Source organism: Sparus aurata, chromosome 9, assembly GCF_900880675.1.
Source record: "Sparus aurata chromosome 9, fSpaAur1.1, whole genome shotgun sequence".
Classification (NCBI taxonomy): Eukaryota; Metazoa; Chordata; class Actinopteri; order Spariformes; family Sparidae; genus Sparus; species Sparus aurata.
Window position 1 is genome coordinate 21,825,893 of NC_044195.1, and position 27,281 is coordinate 21,853,173.

Genomic DNA, 27,281 nt, shown 5'->3' on the forward strand with positions numbered 1-27,281 from the left:
TTAGTTTGAACGTTGCCTCTTTAACATTATCACACATATTAAGACAGTTACTCCGCCACTCGCTAGATGATGCTGCAGCCCAGTTTTATCAGAGAAACCGGCCAGCTTCTTGCAGGGAAATGCAGGAGACGAAATGCGATCTATCCAACAATCACTCCGTTGTCCTCTGCCTGTGTTAATGTGACGTTTATTTGCGCTTGCAAGATATTTACTCTCAGTACATACACACTCTCTTAGGGACACACTGAATACGGTATGTAAAATCTTTGTTTGTGTGCCATTAGCCGCATCATCGGGTAACCTCATTGTGAAGGGCGAAGGCCTGCGGAACAATACAGCTGATTTGTGGCTAGGCTATACTGTATTTCTGGTTTCAGATTTGCATGTCGCATTATGAGCCGTCTGTTTCGGCCAGTTCACCCAGATGAGCTGTGGCGCTATCGCTCTCTGACCGTACAGTACAACCAGTCATAAAGTATAATCTGTCAGTACGCCATTTCGTAGTAGTGAAGCTGATTGTATTTAAGCAATATTACACGAAAGGATGTGCCTTAGGGTCATTTGTGGCACTCCATGGATGCTTACGGACCACCAGAGTGTAATATTGCGATCATAAGAACTATTACCAACGAATGGAAAACATATATATGTACCAATGTTTTAGGGCTATTTACGTTAGCTCTAAAAATATACATTTTCGCTAGTTTTACCTTCGTTTCCATGGAAACACACGGGGTCTGACTAATAACTGGAAGAGAACCAGTCACGCCATTAGAATCGAATATGTAATGAAACATAGTACACTATTCCAGCAAGTAGGCCAACCCTTAGTAACGGCCTAGCAACAGAATCCCTAGCTTTCTTAGCCTTGTGCTAATGTTAGTGCTTTCTAGTGCTCTTGTGATTTTCCAAACTGGATAAGTAGGGCATAGACATAAAGTTGCTTAGCTAGCTCTGTCTTGGTATAACTAAGATATCTGCAGAAAAGAAAATCATTCTTCTAAGGAAAGATTTAGCTAATACATCTGCAAACTTAATATTTATTAAGCTAACGTTAGCTAACAGCACCATAAGACTACTTACAAGCCAAGCTTCAACTCTAGAGCGTTGAAAAGTCCAACATTCAAATTGTATTGGGAAAAGATAGATGTAGAAGTTTACAGAATTCACATAATGTTTTATGTAATTAAATATTTAGCACTTTTTGGTGTTTAAACTTTCATAAACAACATTTCTGCTGTGGTCATAAAACTACTCCTTGGCCAGCTTCACACAAAGGAGGGGCACACTTTGCATCAAGGAAGCAGTCTAACAGCAAAACCATAAATTATATTCATTAAAGAAAGTTGATTCATTAAAACAAGTAATTCATTTAGTTAAGTTTGACTACTAACATTTTTTTTGTTGCAATTATTCCACAAATGTTACTGTAACAACTGACGGAAATAGCCAGAACAAAGACATAGAGAACCGAAGCCACACTCTTCCGGTGGACCCCATGGTGGCACCTTTATTTTGGAAAACTTGGTAGTGAATGGAGAGACTTTAGTAATTTTTGATCTGGTTTGAATTGTGCCATGAATTACATATATGATGTTTGTCAATTTAAAGGATAATTGTTTGATTAAAAAAAGCTGCAGTTTGACCTAAATTAAGTAAAATGCCATCTAGTTTAGTGTTAAAGCGCAGTGAACTACATTGCAATGGTCAACACACGTCACCAACAACATGGTTGTCACCTCAATACAGAAAAAGTAAGGTGAAAATCTCAATAAATATGGCCATACTGACAACTGCAGTTATGTGAAATGGTAGTTTGTTAGGACTGCAAGCAAGCTAATATACAGGACCAAGTCTACAATCTTTACATTGCCCATTTAGGCGACCTTTTGAGACAATATCAATAACCCAACCGTTGGGCGTGCAGACTTTATAATTATGTATTTTCCAGGGTTCGTACGGGTGCTTGAAATCCTTGAAAGTGCTTGAATTTCAATGTTGTGTTTTCAAGGTCTGAAAAGTGCTTGGATTTTAGTTTAAGTGCTTGAAAGTGCTTGACATTATGACTCTATGTCTTTTACAAAATTGGGATCAGACTGGATAATTAATTTCTGAAGTTTTTGCTATTATAGAATATAATTTTAGATGTTTACAGCATAATACAATGTACATAATTGTGATAAAAAGTGAAGAAAAAAAACACAAGTATATATATTCCTTTAGATACGTATTTTACCCCAGCAGTAAGGTGCTGGAAAATCTTAAAAATGACCCTTAAAAGTGCTTGAATTTGACCTTGAAAAATGTGTACGAACCCTGATTTTCAGTCTTATATTTCATTAGTTTTTATGACAAAATATCTTTTAACATTGACAAACATATGTTCATGGCACAATTCAAATGGGATAAAAAAAATGATAATGATATTAGAGTAGTATTTCTGGTGATTAGTAAGGTGTGCTGTCATGCTGATTTGACTATGTTCTTAATGTCAACCCATCAGACTGCTTGACATGTATAATCTCAGCTACACTGCTGTGAACCATAACAAACATGCATTTATCACTTTCAGATGTCTCAAAGAATGAACCCCCCTCCCCTCCCACTTGGCTTGTAGATAGCACCATGCTGGATAAAACCAGTGATAACGGCCAACAGACTGGGCACTGCTCAGACTGTGGATGCAGCTTCAGCCTACCACAAGTTGACTCTGACCCTGATTCAGCCAACACTTCAGCCTCTCCTATACAGCAGCGTGTGCACAAATTAGACAGTCCTTCTAAATGTCCATCCTGCCAGGCCGGCAGCAGCCTCCCTAATGGTCGACGTCCACACCGCCGCATCCGCCTGGATCCCCACAGTTGCAGTCTGTGCACCAAAACTTTCATCTCCTCCGCTCACCTGGCCCTCCACCTTGCCTCCCACAACAAGGAGAGGAAGTACAGATGCAGTACCTGTGGCAAGTACTTCCATCAGTCATCCCACCTGATGGCACACAAGATAATCCACAGTGGGGACAGGCCATATAAATGCCCAGACTGTGGCAAGTCCTTTGTCCGTGCCTCACATCTGGCAACCCACCGTCGGCTCCACACAGGCGAGAAGCCCTTCAAATGCACATTCTGCGACAAGTCGTTCACACAGAAGGCCGGACTCCTGGCACATGTCCGTCTACACACAGGGGAGCGGCCGTACAAGTGTGAGCACTGTGGCCTGGGTTTTCGCTCTTTGCCACTCCTGCTCTCTCACAAGGCTTCTGAGGCGTCTGGCCACTCAAAATCAGCTTCAGCACCAGCGCCCACCCAGCCCCAGAAGACACAAAGTAGCTCTGAGGATCTAAAATGTGGCGTCTGCTGCCGCACCTTTGTACGTTCATCATACATCAGGCTGCACATACGCCTCGACAAGGGACATCGGCCTTATCACTGCAAAGTGTGCAACAAGACCTTTGTCAAGCTGGATACGTTTGTGAACCACTGTGATAAACACTTGAGGCAGAAAAAGGATAAAAGCAAGGAGGTTAAAGAGAAAGTTGTTAAACCTCCCCTGTTTGTCCCAACCTCCAGGCCTTCATCTCCTGAGTCCACTCAGCGTTTAACTTCAGAGGTCAACACACGCTCCAGAGCAAAAGCAAAGAGTAAAACGGAGCCATGACCACAAGAACATCCACTGCCACAAAAAACAAGAAATGTGTCATAACAGTCCTGCACTTCATAATAAATGCGGGGCAGTAGAGGTGTGTTTTAATGTAATTTTTTTTGCAACCAACAGAACAAATGAAAAGTTTAATGTTTACAAATGATCAGACAAAGGGACAAAGAGCAAATTTGTAGTTGAATAAATCCAACAAATACTGTTACGTGATTCATATAAATTAGTTTACCAATTGTACAGTTATTTAATTAATTTTATTGTGAATTATTATCACTGAAGGTACTACAACATTGTTTTTAAGGCATATTTCTAGCTAGCAATGCTTATTTATAATTACCATTTCAGTGGTGGACATTGTTCACTCTGTTTGAACTTAGAAAAAAGAATATCCTTAAGCATTTTAAATTCATGGTTAATATGTTGTTTTCTTGAATCCATACAAGCCTATTAGCATCTGTAGCACTTGTACAAACAATGTACATAGATGAGATGTCTATTGTTAAACGATATGCACAAAGTAAAAATAAACATAATAGCAGAATGTGGAGGACTGAACTGTGTCTTTTGTTGCACCTTAAGGACACAAATATCTGTTAAAAAATGTTCAAGTTATCAACACTATTCTATAAAGCATCTTTTAACACCTAGACCAGTGAGCATTCATGTAGAAGTTTCAATATGGCTGCACAGTTCATTCTTAGCATGTAACTTCACATGTAACTTGCTCTTAAACATCTCGGTGAGTTGCATCACCTGAGCCTGCAGTTATCACTATTGGACTGCATGTCCTGGCAGATGAGCCTCCTTTGACCTCCTCCTCTGCCCTCTTTCATTATAAAATGACAGATCATTTTAGGTCAGCAGCAGCCCAGCTAATTCCTCCCTGACTCTAAACTCAAGAGGAGGGGCGCTCGACTGTTTTTCTGTGGATCTCCACTGCTGACTGACAGTCTGTCACCTCCACATGGGGAAACTCTTTGTCCCAACCTATAGACAGAGAGAAAAAACAAGTCAGCAACAATGATAACACCACTTGCAAGTTAATGGATAAGTTAAGTTAAAGTCATTATTTACACCCTCATCACATGGCAAAGATCATGTACCCACTTGAGCTGCCGTGCGTGCTTTTAGCTCAGCAGTTACAGTAAAGATTAGATCTTAAAAAAGGGTCTTTTCAAATCAGTTTGGGGCTTTCAGACACTTGCATTACTGCTATTTATTTCCAGCTGTTTATTTATGTTTGAAAACAAGTCCCCATCTACTTCAGTTGTTTAGTAGAATGCTGCAACTCTGTTTTACTGTGAAGCTCCAGAAACATTGTGTGGGGGGGTTGGATAATGATGGAATTTTAGTATTTGGGTCAACTCTTTCTTTAAAAGGACAAGTCAGGACTCTTGGGAGGCTAATGTATGTCACATTGTATGAGCGTCAGAAATGTAACCTTAACACTATAAAAGACAATAAAACAATCTATCACCACTTAGATAAAAAGAGTGTAAAGTAAAGTTTGCCTGGCAGTTGTCTGTGTCCTCTGTGCTGCCGTTAATGCTCCAGTGCAGGGTAACATTCATGTGGCGTCTCCACACAGGGTTCCTGCAGAGGACAATGGTTCCGGTGATAGAGTCTCCAGCACACACGCTAACTGGCCTGTCTAGCATGAACAGCGTCTGCTTCCAGTGCGTTGGGCTGAAAAGAAAACAGTCTTATTTATATTGTCAAGCACTGCAGTTTTTACCATTTTGACCAAGAGTATTATGTTATTTGCGGGTTATAACACACAGAAAGATGGCCTCAGACATTGATTATTGTCTGTTAACCACTCACAATTTTTTTATTGGCTGTTAGAAATTGCCCTTAGGGCTCAGGAGCACTGTGTTAATGAATAAACTGTCTTAACTGTACAACAGAGTATTGTTTCATATGTTTTACTCTGAGTTAGGTCCGGTGTTTAGCTCCACTGTTGCGCCTCCTGCCTCCAGGCTCTCGAAACGAACAGTGAACCATGCGGTGAATCCATGGAAGACACCAGACTTCTCCACACAAAAATGAAACTGACCCTTTATTTCCTGGGAAATTAAACAGCAGTTATATTAATTATAAAGCTCTTGTACGGGATGGTACAAACCCACACACCCATAAACAAACCCACACACTCTACCTCCAGATCTTTTACTTGCAGAGTGTACATGTCCAGGAGTATGACATCACGGGGGGCGGTGAGGCAGTCATCGGGCTCAATGAGGTGACTGAACTTAGGCTTGGCGAAAAACTCCTGCTGTGCCAAGGGCCTGCAGAAATTAAATGTAAATCAAATTACCACCACAGATAATATCTTGTATGACTAGAGGGAAAGTACAAATCAAATTTATGCATGCATTAGGTGACTATAATAAAGAATCAGAGGTAAAAACATTTTTTTAAAGTATGGGTTTCTGCAAGTGTACACCTTAGTTATCTTAATATCCTTTAGTTGTCGAATGACCTCTGTTCCTCTTCACGTTTGCAGTTTTCTGTGTTTGATATGTATACCTCAAGAAAGGTCAACTTTAGTAGTTTCAGGGCAACATAAGGCAACTTACAGATAAACAAACATGCCAGTTAGTTGCTGCCTGAGGTGGTTGATCAGTCACACTGGATCTAGTTTGAAAACACAGTTACTATGTGCATAGTGAAGGATGCATGTACAAAATAAAGAAGGGTGGGTTTTTATAGCAATATACTGTACCTGTTGAGAAAACGGTTAACTGTACGTAGATCAAAGACTAAATGGATCGCAATTTTTATGACATACAGTATAGTATCGTGGCTTCAGGAGTCATCACATACAGTTTAAAAAGTACCTCTGAGACCGCTAAATTTCTTGCTGAAAGTCAACATTACATCTGTCCAGTTTGATTTTAATTGCACTATAAGTTAAAGGTCTAATGAGGTTGCCGTAACAGTGGCCTCTACTCGTGATCCCACCAAAGTTAATAACGCATAAACAAAGTATCACTACCTGGAATCACAGATTAATATACTAACTGTTAAAACTTAACATCTGAGTTCAAGATCTTTCAAAACCTCTCCTAAAAATTATTTTGTAATACTCTGACCCTGAAAATAAAGGGTGAGACAGGACAGTGTGCAGAGAGAGAAGCTGACAAATGGCTCTTACTGAAGAGGAGTGAAGTCCAGACCATAGGGCCGCTCCCAGAATGCCATTTTCTCTGCATAATAGCTGTTGGCCTGACACGGCACCAGGGTGAGGGCTGCAGATGAGGGCCACATAACGCCGCCATCCTTAAGCCAGCGGTCCCTGGCCAGCAGAACTGACTCTACCATGAACTCAAACTAGACCAGAGGAAGGAATACTGAAACATCATGGGATCAAATAAAACTGTAATAATACTGAGATAAGTCAATTTAAAGCTGAAAAAAACGTCACGCAATTGACAGTGTCATTATTACCAGCAGGCAGTTACCCATCCACTCAGACACCAGGACATCCACCTGCTCAGGCAGCTCGATCTCCTCAGCTCGTCCCTGGAGCACCGTGACCACCTCCTCACAGCCGTTCTGCTTCACCAGCTGTCTGGTGTACTCTGCCATAGAGCTCGCCTCCACAGCATACACCTACAACACCACATTAACTTGCATTCACACCATGCTGTTTATCACATGTAAAAACACTCCTTGTCCAGCAGATGGGAGTGTAGGTTCACTAATAATCGATATATATATTCCAGCTATAAGTAAAATAAGTAGTTTGGTATAAAACAGAGAATCTGCTCTTCTCACTGACCATTCTTCTCTGGATTTCCTGACTATTTTTGTCAGAAATTCGTTATCATTTGAGATTTAAAAAAATCTCAGGTATGAATATTTTCATGATATCTGAGTGTTTCTTTTTTACACTTCAAAGTAGGTCTTCAGGAGTACTGCTACATGTGTGAAAAAAAAAAAAGTTGTATGAAGTCTCTTGTGGCTCCAGAGGGAGCAGTGCAAAGTTTTCAAAGTGTTTAAGTCAGAAAACTACGACTTTGAAAATGTGAAGAAATCTGGGGGCAATGTGTGAGGAAGAAGTGAGGCTATCAGACCTCTGTCGCTCCAGGCTACATTACTCACTACTAGGATAACACATTAACTATTTACTACTACTATTTTGATAATCAATCTGGCCATTTTTCAAACAAAAGTGTCAAACATTTTCTGTTTCAGCGTCTTAACTGTCAGAATTCACTGATGTTCTTCAGCATTTATGATTGTAAATGAAGAGTGTTTGGGTTTTGGACTGTTGGTTGGTTGGTCTCAATTGACAGACATGTTATAGACGGCAACTATTTGATTACTAGTGGAAATAATGATAACCAAATAATCAAATAATAGTAATCATACAAATCCAAGTGTACAATAATACTCTAATAAACACTATTATTTTATGGGTATAGTGCTTGCATATGCTACATGCAGAAATGGAAAGCTCCAAATCATTTCTTAAATATTTCAAAATCAATGGATAAACTTGCCAATAGATGACCCCCTCAAAAATTATTGGATTAGAGCCATGTTCCTATAAGGTCTCAGTCCCTCAACTGTCTATAGACTCCAGGGTGCATGACCAGCAACCTGTTTGTTTGTGTTAAATCGCCTCAATGTTTGTGTAACTTCCCCACCAGCCATAAAATTGACATTACCCCTGAGGGTTGAGCCAGCTGAGCGCAGAACAGGCTGATAATGCCAGTCCCACAGCCGAGATCCATCACCACCTTATTCCTCAGAGAGGCACTGTTGCTGAGGACAACCTGCCGGTACGCTTCAGTGCGGCTCTTATCTGACAGCATCTCCAAGTGAAGCCTCTATATGATGAAAAAAAAGTCATGACACACAATGAGACAATCCTGTCATCACAATGACATTGATAGTTATGCAGATATACTTATGTTTTGTTTAACAAGCCAGCCATTGTGTTACTGGTAACAAAATGGCTGACAATGTGTTATAATAATGTTATATATAACATTATTTATATTATTATAATAATTATATTATATATATATATATATATATATATATATATATATATATATACATATATATATATATATTTATATTTCAGTATAGGAGGACAGGAGGATGACAATCACTAATGCATACACTTGAAAACTTGGTTGAGAGGTAATCAAGGCTCCATCACGGTTCATTTTTTGCCCAAATAAGAGTAAACATTACTATTATTAATAGTAATGTTTACTCTTATTTGGGTAAACATTAGTCGCACCTAATGGGGATCCAAACAACCAATCGACAAATACCTTCATGCAGGCTTTGTGCAGGCTCTCTTAACTACCCAAAGTTGTCCTCTGATACGCCACCAAATATATTGTCTAGCATCTGTATTACGTTATAAGCAGAACATAACTTTGGCAAAATAAATGTTTTATGTGATGGAGTCAGGCCTCTGCATGTTGATGTTTATAGCTGGCAACCTAAAATATATGGTTGTGTACCTGGAGGGCTGCAGGTGCTTTAAATTGTCAGCATGTGCAACTTGCAGGTAATTCAGCTGTGAAAAGCAGAATATAATGATCCGTTAAAGTTTCTAACCAGTGTCCCATAACTGCCGAAGTATTCTTCATCTTGCCACGGGTCCTCCATGGAGGTGTCCTCCTCCTCAGCAGCATCCTGTCGCAGGTAGCCTGCAGGGACATAACCTATGACCCCCTGCAGCTCTGCCCACCACCACTCTGGTGAAGGCTTGGCGTGGACGAGCAGCGCGTCCCCGCTGCTGAAACTGAGCTGCGGGACAAAAACGGCACAGTTAAGAGACATTTCTGTTTAAAGTATGCCGTTACTTGTCTACCAGAGGTCTGTGTGGGTCTCTAACCTGGTCGCTGCCACTTCCAGTGAAATTAGACACAGCAACATATTCTTCCGGAGATGTATCATCCTCATCCTCCTCTTTCTCTGCCTGCATGTCCGCCGGCGGTGGTTTCCACTCGACTGCTGTGTGGTTTTATTGTGAAAAACAACTTAAACTTGTTTTAAGAGATAGCAGAATAGTAAAGTAATATTAGTGATAATAAATAAAAACTGTGTACTATAATGAAAATGAGCGGTAAAAACCACAACACGTCAAGTAACGTGAATATCACGAGTACTTCCGGTTTTGACGTCAGATTAAGTTATCAGCGTCTTTACGTGCTGTCGGAAATATGCCGATTCTACATCTAGCGTAAAAATAACGTCCCCAAATTACTCTCGAGTCTCTGTATGTGATCATGTAAACGTGTCAAGAGGAAGCACACTTGTAGCAAAGACTTGTATGATACTAATTTACAATTGCATATTTAAATTTTTTTCACAATAGTTTTTTCCCCCCACAATATGTCATACATATTTTCTTAATCATCGTATCACCATAGACAGTAATGTTTCCAAGGTTTCCTCTCCTGTCACTACATCTTTACAAACAGCTTATTTCACCGCCTTTAAAGGTACAATTGTTATACGTTGGCTCAAGAATTTAACAAAGCGAGACTCTCGCAGGAGCACTTAAAGGCACCATCGCGTTTAGGAATACAATGGACGGGAAGAGACTTAAATTTAACATTTCTGGTAGTCACCTCCTCTTCAAACTCATATTTATCACATGTAAAAGACATCCCACCCCAAAAAAGACAATTAACATTATTCCTGAATCCCATTTGACAGCAAATCTACTGCTCTCTTTGTTTTTATATCCAACTTGTTGTATCATTAGTCTTTGAATATAAATGTATGACTTACATTAGATCAGCAGTCCAAAACTGTAAAATATTTAACTCTTTAGTGTTTGCCCAGGGTATGGTATCATCCCCTCTCGCTCATCAAAACACGTATTTCAATGTTGAAGTTTTATACAGCGTTCTTCAACAATACATTCTGTATTCTATTTACTGTATTTTAGCTTCTTGGTGAGAACAAAGTGACAAAGAAAGAAATAAAGAGCATTGTACAGTATAAAAATATTACAAAATATTTATTTTCACAGAAAATTAATTTGACAATGAACAAATGATATCACAACATTACTTAGTAAAACAGAATCGGTGAGCAGGTCAAACAGTTGAAGAGTTCACTTGCTGATTTTTAGAGCAGTAAAGCAAGAGTGTTTTAAGGATTTTATTCAGTCCTCTGAGGTGTATTTATGCGTTAACAAGCTATTTCACATGATGATGAACTTCATGGATGACTTTTCACACATCCTTGGTAAGAAGTTTCAGCCGTCTTTTGTCTTGGACTTGAGGAAGGGCTTATGCAGCACATCATAGAGTCTCTTTGCCTGCAAACACAAAATATCAACATTGTCATTAAAGAAATGTTCCCTCTACCTTCTGTGCATTCATATAGTGATGTGTATTTTGACTCACTTTTTGTGGCCCAAGACCTGGACAGAGAACCAAGTCCTCTTTGGAGGCACTGATGATTCCCTCTACAGACTATAAAATAAGCAAAAATTCATCATCAGTGTGGATATGTCTGTGCATATAAGCTGTTTATTTTATAGCATCAATCTGAAGGTGAATGTTCCCTGTAGCTGTACTCACTGAGAAGGTGGACAGCAGGGTAATGGCATCGGTCTTGTTTATGGATTTCACAGTTGTCAGGGAATCTGTAACCTTAAAACACACCAATCTAATCAGAACTGCATTGTTTAAAGACTGAAAAAACATTTTGGAGCATACTCTAATAGCAGATAATTGTCCTTTACATTCAAAGTGGCTGGATCTTATTCAGTCAACCACATTACAATGTTGTGCGCGGCTTGAGAATAGCAAAATTATCAAATTTGAAGTAGCAGTGGAACTTACAACCTTTCAATATAAAAGGATTAATCCACACACCTTTGACAGATAGTCTTTTTCAACTTGCTCCTTCAGAAGGTCTGCTGGTTTCTTTTCATATGACTTATATGTTTCCAGGTAACGCCCTGCCTCCTCTGGACTGTCAAATCAACATGAAGAAAATATTAGATGTGTTTATTTACATTTTGGTTTATTATCAGGCATAATGTTCCTGACAAACAGGACCAGAATAAAACAAACAACTAACAGACTTAATCTTCTGATAATACACTTTGAGGTTGCAAAGCAGCAGGATCCTGTGCACATGGAGAAGTAAAGATTTAAAACTGATTCTTTTATGCCCCTGTCCTGTCACAGTCAGTCAGTCTTGGCAATCAGTCGCAGGTTTTACCTCCAAGCCAAGATGAGAGTGCAGTCAGCCATGATGCAGATGCGAGCCAGCTCCTTCAATGCATGATGAGGATCTTTCTGTGAGGAAACACTAGATTAAATCTTGATTCATAAATGGAAGTTCGATATCATTATTATATATCTATATGCACATAGAGCTGTCCTGCTTATTAATGTTTCTTATTTTAACCAGATCTAATCATTTTTCATACAGAATCTATTATTATTAAACTCTTGCAGTAACATTTTCCTACAAAATTCACTCCAGCTTCAAACTTAAATTATATGACTATTAGTGAAACTAGCTCAACTGAGGAAGGATTTACTTTACAAATTAAACATTCTGAATGGATAGCTTGAATTCTTTCTTTTTTTGAGCAGTTTAGTGTTTTGTGTAGGCTGTTACATTTAGTCACACACAGTGCGGCTACACCCAATAATCATTGTCCATATTTTGTAACAGAAACTGAGATGTAATGTAAGAATCAATTTTTTTCTATTAATTTAAAAATTGCATTAAATCACTGAATCTGCTGTTTTATTTATTTAATAACAATTTAGATCAGACTTAGAACATAAATCAATAGCTTTGCCTTAGGTGCTTCCGTACATACCATTTTACAATACACTAGGTGCTTGCTTTTGCCTTTAGTCCACCATGAAGTTTCAATATAAAAGGTCATATTTTTACTTACCACATCTACTTGTACCAGTATCACTCGCAGGGTGAAAGTCTGTCCAAGCAGCTTGAGACGGTCGTGGATGTAGTTTGGATTGAGATTGTGATACCTCAGACTTTAAGTGAGGCCCAAAACCAACAACACAGCAAAACAAGATAGACAGGAGAAAGAAATACATATAAGAAAAGTGCATAGCTGCTCTTCCACATCAAACATTATTTTAATGATCAACACACTGTTAAGACACAGGAAGAAATGTACAAAACAAAGCATGCATCATTTGCTTTGCATGTACACACAACAAATGGCCCATAGAATATTTTTGAGGCACAGCATCCCACCTGAGGAAGAGAGCACAAGTTGTCTGGCCCAAGACATAGTCTGGTACAACATCTCCGAACTCCCACGGGACACTCCTCACAAACTTCAGAATGGGATTTCCCCTCTGAATAATATATATAAAAAAAAATCTGTGATGTGATAACTGAAACTATTCCAAGCTAATAAGGACACAACATGACAGCGTTATGACTCCATGGGGAATAGCATCAGCAAACTAATCTACCTTGTAATGTGAGTGGGGATACATGTGCAGAGAAGGGGTGTGTGGATATATAGCATTAGTGGTGTATAATTATTTTTGATGCATACCTGCCGAGGACTGACAATAATGCTGCTCCCAGACCCCACTGGTTTCGGGCCGAGGTTGAGGCTCAGATCTGACCTTTGACAGTTTCCCTCTTTCTGGTCTGTGCCAGCCACCTGTGTCTCCTCACTCTTCTTAACACCTTCAGGTCCATCTTCAGTACATTGGCCACAGTCCTGAACTGTTTCACAACCTCCTGGGGCAGACGACACTGAAGCTGGCTCACTTTTTGAGGGAGCCTCTCTATCAGGGAGTGAACCCACATTGCTTTTACTCTGAACGATGAATTCTGCGTAGGACAGGGGCGCAGAAGCAGGTTTTGCCGAGGATGAAGCTGAGGTGTTTTCTCCTCCTCTGGATGAAGACTGAAAGTGCGACTTTGGCTGGAATACAATCACATTAAAATCGTATCTCAGAGCCGAGAATCATGAGGTGAATTACATCAACAATCACGTTAAGGGAAACTATTCTGTTCAAAACTTTGTTTTGTGAAGTTGAAATTTACAAGCTGAAAAGCTAGCTAGCATTAGCTAGCCAATTCCTAGCCGCTACAGAAATATTGGTGTTAATTCTGGAAAATACCGACCGGTGTTCTTTCTCTGGTGAAAGCGGAGTCGTCCAGGTTGATGTTAAACCTCTTCTTCATGTTTTTTTAACAGCTGAAGACTTCTCAAACAAACACATGCCACTAGCTGGATAGACTCTCTTTTGTCAGCTCCCTCTTTCGCACACTGACAGGTTTAGCTACAGCAACAACATTACGACTTCCGATCTGAATCCTTCAAAATAAAAGCATCGCTACCACAACTATTAACTGAGTAGGAAAGTTAATTGATTAAATCATACTTTTCTCTGATGTTTAACTTCATTCTCACGCTGCCATTTAGCCATATAAGAGAAAAAAAGCCTGAAATTCAGGCTAAACGTAACATTTTGCTGACGATGTATGAGCAGTTTCTGTCCAGTAGAAGGTTGTTTCCCTAGAAGCTCATTTGAGCCTGTTGAAGAAAGAAAAAGAAGTTCAGAAATTAAGCTTTGAAGGGGAAGCCATAACTTAGAGGTAAAAAGTCAAAATGTATGAGCTGAAAGTCATAATTATGAGATAAATAGTTTTATTATGAAATGTATGAGGTTGAAACTATATGATAAAAGTCATAATTATGGGAGAAAGCAAAGTCAATATTTATTTTGCTTTTTTTATTTCATAATTGTGCATCGATCTGCTAAAGATGATGTACTCTGTATTTACAAATCAAAATATTCAAATGTATTCAATTTAGTTAAGGGTATTTGGGATTCGGCAGCAATGGAAGCCTTGAAGGCTGGTTAATTAAAAATTTTTAAGAAACTTTAATTATCCTGTCAAGAAATGTGTTCACCTGTTATTAAGTCATACACACAGTAAAGGAAAACGTTAAGAACAGGCTTAGGTAATAGATCAACAGCATTGCCTCTCAGGGCCTTGAGGAGTGTGTACTTTTAAAGGCAATTGTGGTCTAATATGTAGCTCACTCAAGTGCGATGTGTCAACTCTAAACCTAGAATGGACACTTTGGAATCAAATTACTTCATATACTTTTGAAATCAATGATACATGGTTTGCTCAATAAGGGAGAAGGAGCAGATGAAAGGGTATTAAAACTTGTCTGGAGTGCATTTAGTGTTCAAGGTAACTGGACATGACAACTGAGTACCATAATCACAGTGCTTTAAAATAATAGGTCCTGTCAAACACATCTCTTCAAGCTAAAACAAGACTAATACATTTTGTCCTGATGTTTCTGAGTAAAAGCACTAAATACTGCTTTTGTACGGCACATTATTCCCTTTCCACAACAAAGTCAATAATCACTAAATTTGAAATGTTTGCAACTTCAATCCAAACAGGTTTTTCTCTTTTAGTTAATTAGTTAGCTGTTTAGCTAGTTAGTATTCATCTTTTTGCTACGCTTGCTATCATGGAGCATTGAGTTGCCAAGGAAACAGTGACGCCGCCATTCAAACCGCGAAGCATGGCATGTTGGGATACCTTTTCTCATCATGGCGGATCAGTCAGTTGGCTAATGTGAACGGCTAGCATATTCAGCGATTATTTGGTTTCTCAAATTGCAGGACTGTAGCCAGCTGGCTTTTTCTACACGGGGACTGCAGCCGCCGAACAGAAACTGGGTAAATATATGCTACCTAATCTACAGCTGCGACCAGCGTATGAATTTACTTTGTTGGAACAAGTGGAAGCTAGCTTAAATGTCCTAGCGAACTAGCTAACAGCGTGCTAAGATAGCTAGCGGCAGTGTCCGAGCTGGGGAACGAGTTGGCAGTAGATCGGCGCCTAGGCCGCGGTGTGCAGGCAGCGTGGTTGTCTCTTCCAGCGTATACGTTGTCCAAATGGTAGGCATGCACAAGAATTTAAGTTTGGTGGAATAATAGTTTTGTTAAAAGCTCAGTCATTGTTGAACTTCAGCTATTGTTAGCTAACCAAGCTTCAGTGATGTGTGAATGAATGTTACCGCTAGCTACGGCAGTGCAGGCCCTACATTATTATTAGTGTTACCTAACGTGTTGATGAACTGTCTGGTGCTGCTTTAAACTTTGTTCTCTTTGTGGTTCAAGTATCCGTGCAGCTTTGACCTATGTGTGAATAATTGCGTTGTTGTGCAACATAACACAACTACACAGTGTGTTGGGAACAGACGGGCTAACGTAATGTCGCTATTTGAAATTTAAAATAACATGTTGGCAACGGCATCTCTGATGGCTAGCTTTAGCATCAACTGAAGCGGCAATGTACGCCAACTCGGCAGAGATTTGGCTACAAAACCTCGAATTTTGGTACCGTAGGATTTTAGTATCTTTGTTTTTGTATGCATGAATATTGTTTGGTTTGTCTAAATTTCTTCTGCAAATAAGTATGGGCGTTTTTGTGCATAGACTGAGATTGTGGTTTCAATTGCCAATGTGTGCGAGAGGCGGCGCTTCCCACATGTTATATACAAAATGTATGATGGCACGATTAATGTTGGCTCTATTAAAACTCAAGGATCGTAGGAAAAGTCCTTTCTTCAGTCTATCTCAAAAGTTTGGTCTACATTCTACTTTTTTAACCTGGGGAAAAAAAAGAAAAAAAAAAATCAAATCGTATGTGTATGCAACACAAAAATAATCAAATCGTATGTGTATGCACAGGACAGGCTTAAGGATTAAGATTTTCTCAATAAGGTGCCTTTGAGGGACTGTTGGTCAATTTTGAATGAGGTTTTAAAGTACAAATCTTTTAAATCTGGGATGGTTATTACCTTCCACATGTAGATATTTACATAGTGTGTTTGGTTAGTATTCCAGCTTCCATGTAGTCTTAGATGCTGCTTTTGTTGACTCAGGAGTCTGGTTGTTTGCTTGCCAGTAAACCAAGTGAAAAGTGTGTTTTAAAGCAAAGTTACTCAGTTATCTGCCCTGTGAGCAGATTTTGATCTTTGTTGACACATACTGTATGGTTCTAACTTTTGTATGCAGAGATGAGCTTTCTTTGTCTGCCAGCCAAACCATCTATTTGACCAGAAAATTTGTGATAAATAAACAAATATTGAAATTTGCATATTATTAACTATACAGTTAATGATGGCTAATGTTAGTTTTGAATTGTTCATGTAGGTCTTTATGGTTGTATTGCAGGTGGTGATGGAGGTCGGTTGCGTTTCCTCTAGAAGTTGCAACAACTGCTCGGCATGTTTTACACAGTACCTGTGTTTGTAAAACGTCGTCTCTCCTGAATCCAAAAAAAGTCCATATAGCAGAAGTGCTGTTTCTCTTCACCACAAGGTCTTCGTAAACCACATATTCACAGCTTTTCTCTCCTCCCTCAGCCATCATAACCTGGCAATCACCACCGATCTGATGCTGATTAATTTTGTCACGGTAGCTAACAGCTAGCTGGGGCTTCATCTGATTGGCCCTTGTATCCGGGCTCCGTCAAACAAAATGATTTTTCTTATTCATCGCGTGTCAGGCAGTCTTTTGCGATGTGTTTATTGCACATGTTCATATCGCGATGCAATGAAAATTCGATTTATCATGCAGCCCTACACTGTGCGCCGAAATCATTTTCCCAGTTCACACATACATATTTTTTAGGGGCAAATGCGAGTGAAATGCTCACACTGTAGAGCCCTGTATTCTATTTTTTTTTTTTTTTGTATATATTTTGTGCTGCACATGATGTCTGTACAAATCAGAAATGGATCAGTTCCAATCTTGTTCTTTTCTTTTCTAGCCTTCAGTGTTGTATTTGATAACAGGAGGGGCATATACAGCACTCAAAGACAGCAGATTTGCAATAAATCCTACTTTCATGAAGTTTGTAATGCTCAGATTTTTTCAAACTGTTCTAGAAAGGTATTTATTCAGCTTCATGTTCATTTTGGAGGCTGTAGTTTGTATTACTGTTGCTTATACTGAGAGGTGCCTATGATATGTTGTCCACCACATTTATAAATACTAGTTGGCAGAATGACTATCCAGCTATTTTGCACCTGACCAAGGGGGAACCAGTTTTAGAAAGTTCTTCTGTACCCATCCAAACATCATTAGGGATAGTGTTTAAAGTCCAGTATAACTCCAGTTGGTGCACAGCTCGGCTTTGTTTTCCATTACAAAATGTTTGCACGAAAAGGAAAAAAACACCCGTGAACCTGTGCATGTTTTGTGAGGTTTTGTTACTAAGCAATGTATTTCTCCTTATTGTTTCTTTAAAAAACAGTGTTCAGCGTGCTCAAGGTGCACAACGTTCTTTGTATCAGTGTTGTTGTATTGATACTTTGATGTTGTGATGCTGTAAATCATGAATCTATTAAGGATTACTGTATAGCTGTAAATGTCCCATTCTTTCATCGGTTGTACGTGACAACACATTCTTGAGCCTGACCAGTGCATGTGATGATACAGCACTTGAGCCAATCCACTGGCTATTTGAGGCAGTGCTACAGAACTGGACCCCGGCATTGGTTGTCCGGCAGGGCTATCCCATGCTCTGAAGCTGTAGTGGAAATGCATTTAACTGCTGCTTGGCGTGGCAACTGTTGGGGCTGTATTCTTTGTTGTTTAAGTTACAATACCTTTTTTTTTTCCTCTTGTCAGTGTTGATTGAGAGAGCAGCACACCAGTGAAGTTAAGAGGGCCTTTACAAAACCAGCGGTACCGGCACAATGGAATGTGCAGTGGATATCCCCTCAGGTGAGTGATGAATCGGACAGGAGGTCTCTCATTACATTTCCAACCATTTTTATTTATTTTATTAAACTGATGTTTTACCCTAGATTGAAGTTTTAGCCTCCATATCAGAAAACTACATAGTTGTCCTGAACTATTTAAAACAGGAAAGTTGCATCTAGCCATGTTTATAACTATTAGGAAATAATGTAACAGTGTAGTTGCTCACGACTTTGTATATTATTGATATTTCATGTGATAGGACAAAGTTGCATGATATCAAATGCTGCATTGTCAACTTGAAAGGCTAACCAATATAGGCCAAATTTCACTTAGCCATACATCACTCTTTGTGTACATTGAACAGTTTAGACATTTTCGGGAACAGTGCACAGTAAATTGAAGCTTTGATTCTCTCCAGCCCCCCATGATCGGTCAACTCCAGAAATTACTTGCTCCAGGTTTTGTACATATAATGGATTTGTTAAATACTTATCTAATCTGAAATATTGACTGCCGGGTACAGGTGAGGATGAGGCACCTGAGAAAGATGACATGAATGCCAAGGAAGAGAATGAGCCACCCCACAAGAAAAACAAGAAGCACAGAAAACACAAGAGCAAGAAGAAGAAGAGGAAGAGGAAGGGGGAAAAGGAGAGCAGTTCAGAATCAGGTGCTGAGTCGGATGTAGAGCCACCACCTCCACCGAGACCGGTTCGGACCACCAGGGCCAGGTAAGAAGCACTTTCAATTGAAATAAGCTGTGTAAAGTAGGTGTATTATTGTCTGAGACCTGATAGATGTATCCTATCAATGCATAAATGTCTACACTTTATAACACTCAAGTTAACATACAAAATCAAGTCAATAATGGATAGCACATCTTTGTTTTAAGAAGTTACTACTATTTTTTTAGTCAACATTTCATATCTCTTGCAGGTTATATTCAGGCTGTGGCCGCATAGTTTGAAGACAAACAAAAAGCAGAGAATGAGACTCTGTAATGTTGGTGGGTTTTATGGCAATTGATTTACATACAGAAAAGTAAATGCAGTGTAGAATATGCGGTGTAGGAAGCACCTGGACTTCAAAACAAATGTAGAAGTCCATGTTGTGGTCTAGAATATGGTGTGAAATCCAAATATGTAGAGAAATTTGTCTGAGAAAAGCCAACATTCCCAGTTTATGCTTGCCTAAATAAGTTTGTCTGCCTTATCCAAACGTAAAAAATGACCTTCTTGAGTTTTGATTATGTTAGGGACTTAAGTTTTCATATATTTACAAGGAAAAATGATAATTTATGTGGAAACTTTTGTTTGTGCTTAAATTGTGTTTGTAGTGCAAGACTGGCAGCAGCTGCAGGAGCTGGAGACCATGACGGGTTACAGGAAGATAGCAAAAGGGATGTAATTACAGGTAGGAGATCCTCAGACAAAAACCCAATTCATATTTCATTTGAAAGTAATGGTTTAATTCCCCTGGTGATTTTTGATAAATCATCTCTTCACCTCTCAGATCGTGGGGATACAGAAGCTGATGCAAAATCCAAGAAACACAAAAGACACGCTGCCAAGAAGAAGAAGAAGAAAAAGAAGAAAGATGAAAAGCAGGAAAAGAAATCCCCATCTCGCTCCCCATCTGAAAGCAGCTCAGCCTCCGGTTCTGAATCTGAAGGTGAAGGAGGTAAAGGGGCTGGTGATGCCAAATACTCTGCAGCTGCAGCATCTGATCTGCAAGAGCCAGTGTCCAAACTAGTTCCAAAAAGCAAACGAGGGGAAGAGAAAGGTGTTCCTAACCTTACACAGAAACCTGAATTGCTTGGAGTGAAGAAAGAGGAGATATCAGATATGGATATGTCCCCATCTGGAGGCAAGGGAGGTAACACCAATGGATCAGAAAAAGATATAAGTATGCCCTCTGCAGGCCAGGATGTAATAGCACAGACGGCAACAGTTTCGGTTAAAACAGAAGGTAGTCATGCCGATGGTGCATTCAGCCTGGCCCAAGAACTCCCTGACATCATCCCTAAACAGGATGGTGCCACCCCAAGAGATGACCCAGGCCTGAAAGACCAGGCCAATTCAGTTCAGATGGCAAAGGTCAAGGAACAAGATTCTTCCAGATCTAGGTCTCCTTCCCCCTCCAGGGATGTAGTAATTAAGAGGTCTGGATCAAGTCATAGCCTGTCACCAACAGCGAGTCCTGGTAGACAGCAGTCTGATGTTCAAACAGCCGCACCAGCAATGAAAGAGGAATCAAGAGCCCTTTCTAGGTCAACGTCAAAGGGAAAAGGTTCTACAACTCCTCTTAAGAGTCGGCAGCTGTCCCGCTCCCTTTCCCGCTCTCAGTCCCCTAAACCTATGAGGAAGTCACTCTCCACATCCCCAAAGTCACCCGTGAGAGCTAGCTGCCAGTCCCGGTCTACCTCTCGCTCACTCACCCCCAAGAAAAAGGTGTCAAAGCCTCCAAAGAAATCAAAGTCTCCTAAACGTCGGAGGAGTTCATCGTCTGTTTCCCCAAAGCGGCAAAGAAGCTCCCACTCTCCCAAAAGAAAGGTGTCACGTTCCCCTAAACGCAGTGGCCGCAGGTCCCCATCTCTATCTCGGTCTCCCAGGAGAAGTCGAAGGTCAGAGTCACGTCCCCGTGGAGGCACAAGGCGCTCCAGGACCCGCTCACCTAGACGAGGTGGCAGGCATTCACGATCACGCTCAATCACTCGAAACCGTCGTTCCCACTCTAGATCCCGACGCCCTGTTCGTCGCTCCAGAACGCGGTCACCCGCTAGGCGTACAGGAGGCAGGCGCTCCAGGAGTCGATCCATGTCTCGACGTAGGAGGTCACCCCCTCCCAGATCCCGTCGGTCACGCTCCAGGTCGATCCGTAGGAGCAGGCGAACTCGATCACGTTCCATTGTAGTCCTTAAGCGTAACCGCCGCTCTAGATCCAAGAGTCCCCGCAAACGGACCAAATCCAGGACCCCTCCGCCACGACGGCGGTCTACATCAAGGTCACCAGTCAGAAGGCGATCTCGGTCCCCTGCCAGGAGAAATCGTTCTCCACCAAAGTCGGGAAAACGCTCCAAATCCCGTTCTTTGTCTCGCAGGCGTCGGTCAAAGACACGTTCACCACTACCTGGCAAGAGGAGGTCCAAATCTCCAAGGAGGAAAGGAAGAAGGTCAAAGTCTAAATCTGTTTCTGCGGGCTTGAATAGATCCAAGTCCAGGTCTGAGTCCAGTGATGCACGGTCTGAGAGCTCCTCTCCAGCCAGATCCACATCTTCCTCTCCTGTCAAAGAGAAGAAGCCTTCCCCTCCTAAGGCAGAGCAAACAGCTGGTGGGAAGGCAGCTGGAGAAAGTGGACTGCCAGCTACAGCAGGTCAGAACTTTTTCATTTATTCACGCAAACCACAGTTTCACAAATTGTTTTTATTTCTTATGTTGCTGTATCTGGTCATCTTCAAAGAAATTAGCAAAACTCAACTTTCTGTTCTCTCTTCTCTAACTGGTAATTTTAAATTGTGTCACTGTGGCCCTGAAATGACCTATCTTTATGCCTTGTCATTTAATATGTACCATGCAGGTGGGTGGAAACCCGTGCCCTCAGCAGCTGCCCCCAGCCCTCCTGCTGGAAGCTCCTCAGAGAAGTTGCAGGCTCAGACACTTGCTCCCAAAAATGATAAGGAACAGAGGGAGCGTGCCAGCTCATCCAATGAACGAGAGGTTTCCAGGTCCCGATCCGGCTCCAGAGAACCTGGCACTAGCCCTGAAAGGTCAGATTGTTCAGAAGGCTCTGAAGAAGAAGAGGATTCTTCCTCTCCTGTTAAAACCATCCTCAAGCTCCTCAGCACCACAGTGGAGAAGTCAAAGTCACGCTCACCTCCAGACCGCAGGAAGCTTTCGCGCTCAACTTCATCGCCTCGACGATCTACATCCAAGTCTGCATCCAGAAAGAAGCTGTCAAGGTGTGTTGGGTGTCTGTATTGCTCACTTAAAAGGTATTATAGACCTCTGAAACAGAGACTTCAAACACATCAAATGTCCGGACCCAGTGATCAAACTGTGCTGCACTAGAGAAGTCAGTATTGTGAATTATTTTGCATATATTTTAATTATTTATCAAGTATTTAATTCACCTTTCCTTAGGTCCAAGTCTCCGGTGAGGAAAAGAGAGTCTATCTCTCCATCAGAAAGAAAGAAGCGACGGTCTAAATCCCGGAGTCCTGCCCGACGGCGGAGGTCACGCTCCCCTGCAAGGCGTAAGCCATCCAAGTCACGGACCAGAACCCGTCGGTCCAAGTCCCGCTCTCCAGCCCGCAAGAGGCGATCCCGTTCACCCAATGCCCGTGTGAGGAGGAGGTCCAAGTCCACAGACAGAAGCAAGCGATCCAAGAGCCGCTCCACAGGCCGGAGGAAAAGGTCCAGGTCTGGAGATAGAAGCAGGCGATCAAGGTCTCGTTCTTCTGATCGCAGGCGCAGGTCTAGATCTAGGGGTCGAGGAAGGCGGCCCGCGTTTCGCAGCCGTTCGTTTGATAGACGTGACCGGTGGAAAAGGGAACCTAGCCACTCTCCAGTTCTCATTCTACGCAAACAGCGCCGCTCAGGTTCCCGGACACGACGCAGCAACAGCAAGACTCCGCCACGACTCACTGAACTGGGTAAAACATTTTGACCGTAACTACTGACAATCGCACCAAAAGACAACTTTCATTCACGTTTGTGATGTTTTTCTCATGTTATACTTTATGTTCCCTCTCTTCTCCTTGATGATGCATTAACCCTTCCTATGCCTCGGTCCTTTCTTTCCTCAGATAAGGACCAGTTACTGGAGATAGCCAAAGCTAATGCTGCTGCCATGTGTGCTAAGGCAGGGGTGCCCATTCCTGAGAGTCTTCGACCGAAAGCCATCCTCCAGCTCCCTCTACCCACTCCATCTCCTGCGCCCCTCTCCTTACCTCTACCTTTACCTCTCCCAATGGGTATGGGGATGCCCAACATGCCGAATATGCCCAACATGGGTCCAATGGGGTTACCCAATATTCCAGGAATGCCCAGCATGTCGAACATCACCATGAGTGCCGCTATGGCCAGTATGACAGCAGCTACTATGACAGCTGCTTTGACCAACATGGGTGCCCTGGCTGCCATGCCTCCCCTTGCCCCACTTCCTACCATCACTAACAAGCCTCCCCCGTGCCTCGCCCCTCCAACGCCAACCCTTAACCTGGACCATATCGAGGAAGCAAAGCGGAAGGTCACTCAGCAAGCAAACATTCACACCATCAAGGAGCTTACCGAGGTAAACTAGGGGGTTGGAGGAGTGATAATACAATTAATGTACATGTTTGCATGATGAATGTTTCAGTGCGAGTAATGTAAACTCAAAGAATCTGATTTTTTTTTTTCTGTGTTTTTGTAGAAGTGTAAGATGATCGCAAATAGCAAGGAGGAGATGGCCATTGCTAAACCCCATGTCTCGGATGATGAAAGCTAAAACCACCAAGCCCCAATGGTAAAATGTTCTTATTTATGTGACGTATCTGTCCCTCTTAATTTTCTTTTATACCCTTTCTCTTTTACATAGTACTCCCACTGTTGCCTCTTTTTTTCAGTCACACATTTCTCTTCCCTACATGGTACATCAATATTTAAGATTAATTAATAAATTTATCTGCACACATTAAAATAAAATCATCCCATTCATTGTTTTAGAAGGGGTTTTCTTTTACCAGTTAAATTTTCACATTTATTTTCACCCTTCCAAAGACCCTCACAAATGCTTTGCCCGAGGGTCATTTAATCTAATACTTAAAATAATTACGGTTACAGTAGTCCTGTTACTGTAGAGTTCAGCACTACAATGGCTGCGAATTGTCATTGTTATGTTTATGATAGTTACATCCACTTTCTGAACTTATCATGATAACACTGAAAGGGTAACTACGCTACTTTAGTTTCGTGTGTTCTACATGTGGAAAAAGTTGTATAAAGCCTTTTGTGGTTCCAGAGGAAGCTGTATATAATCTGATAAACGACAGTGTGTCTACGTTGCATTGTGGGTAATGTAGGTGCTGGCTTTTGAAAAGGAGAAAGAATGCGTGGAATTAAATGGGCAAATGCCTTTTAAAACCTAGTGCCTACATTACCCACAATGCAACATGTAGCCACTGAGGGACATTATTTTATCAGATTACATTCAGCCTTCTTTGATCCAAGACCTGTAAACACCTCAATATGTGTAAAAATGTATACCCTGTAAGTATGCTTAACAGACAGACATATCTACTGAAACAGATGAAACTTTTGCCAGTTCTTTCACTGTTTAGACAATTATTAATGAGCTGACACTAAATTGTTCCTCTGTACATTGTATAGACCTATTTACACTGAAACCTAACTTTGTTCTCTGTGGGCATTGATGGATGATTTTTTCTCTAATTACTACAAACAAATTAGAGAAATTGTCCAAACAAACTGACCTTTTCTCTTTCCGTCTATGACCACAGCCACTCCCCTCAATGGATCGAAGAAAAAATTTAAAAGAAAAAAAAAAAGAAGAAGAAGAAAAATGAAAAAAAATCTACAGGGAGACGTACCTTTCCCACAATTCATCTTGGTACCCAGATGACCTGACTGAGCCTCTTAAACCACCAAGAAGAAGACCACCCTAGTTGTCATAGCTACAACATAGGAGCGCCGGCACCTGCCACTGCCCCACTCAGCTCCCCTGTTAGTTTCTGTTTGTGTGAAAGATAGAAAGACTGGCAAACTGTCGCCTGTGATACCACTGAGAAAACTGGACACGCTGACATGTGTGCACAGTTGTATGACTGTATAGTGTGTGTGCGCGTCTGTGTGAATTGTGTGTGTCTTTGTATATAGTGACTCTTACCACCAACTCCTCAGTGTTGCTGCCAATTTAAGCAGCCACTGTTGTAAAGACTGAAGAGGAAACAAACCAAACTAACTAGTGGCGCAAGTGTTTTTGTAAAAGATTAGTTTCTCTAAATTTGTTTTACTTCTATGCTTTCTTAAAGGATTGTGTTAAGTGGAAACTTCTTCCTTGTTCTGCTGTATTTCCCTCGGTTATCTTCAGTCCCAGGTTTTATAAATTGATAACGCAGATGATTTTTTGGTAGTAGTTTTCTCACATGTGATTTGTTTTCAGAGTGACCACATGTAGAAACAAGGTGGCAGATTTGATTTTTTTGAAGGAAAGGGAATAATTTAATATATGGCTGCAAAAAGACGGTTTTGAATTTTGACTGTGACACCGACACATAACTAAATTCAGTTAGTACTGCCCTGGGTATGACTTTTCTTTCCATCTATTTTAAATCGCACCAAGCTAATGTTTGACCGGATCTTTTATTTGGGCTTTGTTGGGCTTTTTGTTTGCTGTAGATTTACTTGGATATTTCATGTGCCACAGTTTTAACACCCAAATACGTACATGCAGTGTTGTGTGTTTATATATGATAGAATTTAAGATGCACCCAAACCATACTATAAGTACGTGCTGGTAATTTTGAATTGGTTTGATGGTTATCTTGGAGATCCCAGATCTTCAGAACTGGGAACAGAACAAAATCATGATCCACTTTTTTGTATTCCTGATATGAAACGAGGGATGAAAAATTTCAATTTCTCGTAAACTTCACACTGTAGACGGGAGTATTACTATTGGTTTAGAAGAACATTTCTGTTTAACTGCGTGACTGAATACATGACAAACAATTGGCAATTCTTTAAAAAAAAGTAGCTTCTGCTTTTGCCTTTCTGTTGCTGTTTACATTATTTAAACACAATTTATCTCGCTGGCTTTTTTAGAAAACACATTACAAGTTGTTGTGCTGGGGGTGACAGATGACTTGTAGTGGTTTTAGAGTTGAATAAGAAAAGTTTAGTAAGCCCTGAACTGTGACATCGTTAAAGTTTTTGTGTATTAGACAATCAGGTTCTTTGTCTCAAGAAGGCTTTTTTGAAGAAAGAACTAAAACCCCCATTCATTTACACTTCTTACAGCGTTCTATTCAGATGGCAAATAGGAGAGATTTGTTATTGAAAGAATATGTAGTAATTGTGAACATAAACACCAACCCAACAAGCCCTTTTCATTTAATCCACTAATACATTTAGTACCTGCTTTACTTGTAAATGTTATTTTGTGAGCTGTGTTGGGGTAAAAAAGATCAGTGATTCGCTAAATGCTTTCGTCCCGTTGGATAACTGAAGAACAAAGACGAAAATGGTGCTTTTGGGAAAACTGGCAGGGATGAGGTTTTTAAGGACTCTTGCACTCATAGCTCGTTTATTTTCATTAGAGAGGGAAATAGTTCTGGATCCATCCCACTGTGTCAACCTCTCCATGCCCAGGGCTGTTTAACTGTAGAATATAATCTGTAATGGTTTTGTCTGACTGTAACTATACTGACTCAATACCAAAAGTGTTGAACTGTTCAGTTGATTCCCTCAGATAACCTTTAGCTATTTTAATAACAGGAAAAAGAAGAAAATGCATTTTAGGATTCCTTTTTTTGTTTTTTTGGTCACTTGAGTATGACATCGCTTGCTTTGTACATAAATGTGTTGATGATTATTAAAAACCTCAATGATCTGTATACTTGTGTCCTTCCGTTCTTTGTATTGCTGCACATTTCTGACTTGAAGATATACTAAATATCAGTTTGAAATCGGACAAGTATAGGTGAGCTGTAGGTAAGACCCAATGTTTATTGTGTAACAGTGTTTATTTTCCTAATATGCATATTATCTTAGATACAAACAAATGTTCACACATTTTTCCCTAAAGCACTTTAATCTGTAATACTCGGCTGATTAGCATGCAGTAGATCAAACTGATATACTATCCATAAAGGTGCAA

General features: G+C 40.6%; 4 protein-coding genes across 7 annotated transcripts; 2 read left to right on the forward strand and 2 right to left on the reverse strand.

Moving 5' to 3' along the window:
• The first annotated feature begins 47 nt into the window (after positions 1-47).
• Positions 48-4,195, forward strand: LOC115588576 (zinc finger protein 525). The gene is made up of 2 exons (XM_030429248.1): positions 48-253; positions 2,573-4,195. Exon 2 carries the CDS (start codon positions 2,626-2,628, stop codon positions 3,652-3,654), a length of 1,029 nt encoding a protein of 342 aa, XP_030285108.1. The 5' UTR covers positions 48-253; positions 2,573-2,625; the 3' UTR covers positions 3,655-4,195.
• On the reverse strand, positions 3,890-9,788 carry prmt2 (protein arginine methyltransferase 2). 2 transcript variants are annotated; one of them, XM_030429247.1, is made up of 9 exons: positions 9,521-9,788; positions 9,241-9,432; positions 8,331-8,492; positions 7,105-7,269; positions 6,812-6,987; positions 5,813-5,942; positions 5,584-5,720; positions 5,166-5,340; positions 3,890-4,641 (listed from the first exon to the last, which is right to left on the reverse strand). In XM_030429247.1, the coding sequence occupies exons 1-9, from the start codon at positions 9,608-9,610 to the stop codon at positions 4,609-4,611; spliced, it is 1,260 nt and encodes a 419-aa protein (XP_030285107.1). In that variant the 5' UTR covers positions 9,611-9,788; the 3' UTR covers positions 3,890-4,608. The 2 variants fall into 2 exon arrangements, with proteins under 2 accessions (XP_030285107.1, XP_030285106.1); XM_030429246.1 differs by having other exon boundaries at positions 3,890-5,340.
• An 855-nt stretch (positions 9,789-10,643) lies between these two features.
• Positions 10,644-13,977, reverse strand: ercc1 (excision repair cross-complementation group 1). 2 transcript variants are annotated; one of them, XM_030428029.1, is made up of 9 exons: positions 13,783-13,977; positions 13,202-13,579; positions 12,892-12,995; positions 12,566-12,665; positions 11,872-11,948; positions 11,520-11,619; positions 11,223-11,294; positions 11,046-11,114; positions 10,784-10,957 (listed from the first exon to the last, which is right to left on the reverse strand). In XM_030428029.1, exons 1-9 carry the CDS (start codon positions 13,840-13,842, stop codon positions 10,895-10,897), a joined length of 1,023 nt encoding a protein of 340 aa, XP_030283889.1. In that variant the 5' UTR covers positions 13,843-13,977; the 3' UTR covers positions 10,784-10,894. The 2 variants fall into 2 exon arrangements, with proteins under 2 accessions (XP_030283890.1, XP_030283889.1); XM_030428030.1 differs by lacking the exon at positions 11,046-11,114 and having other exon boundaries at positions 10,644-10,957.
• Positions 13,978-15,182: 1,205 nt separating this feature from the next.
• sona (SON DNA and RNA binding protein a) lies at positions 15,183-27,018 on the forward strand. 2 transcript variants are annotated; one of them, XM_030428027.1, is made up of 10 exons: positions 15,183-15,365; positions 18,330-18,425; positions 18,928-19,135; positions 19,741-19,817; positions 19,917-21,776; positions 21,981-22,362; positions 22,544-23,055; positions 23,209-23,696; positions 23,817-23,909; positions 24,904-27,018. In XM_030428027.1, exons 2-9 carry the CDS (start codon positions 18,398-18,400, stop codon positions 23,889-23,891), a joined length of 3,630 nt encoding a protein of 1,209 aa, XP_030283887.1. In that variant the 5' UTR covers positions 15,183-15,365; positions 18,330-18,397; the 3' UTR covers positions 23,892-23,909; positions 24,904-27,018. The 2 variants fall into 2 exon arrangements, with proteins under 2 accessions (XP_030283887.1, XP_030283888.1); XM_030428028.1 differs by lacking the exons at positions 15,183-15,365; positions 24,904-27,018 and adding an exon at positions 15,437-15,587.
• Positions 27,019-27,281: the final 263 nt, after the last annotated feature.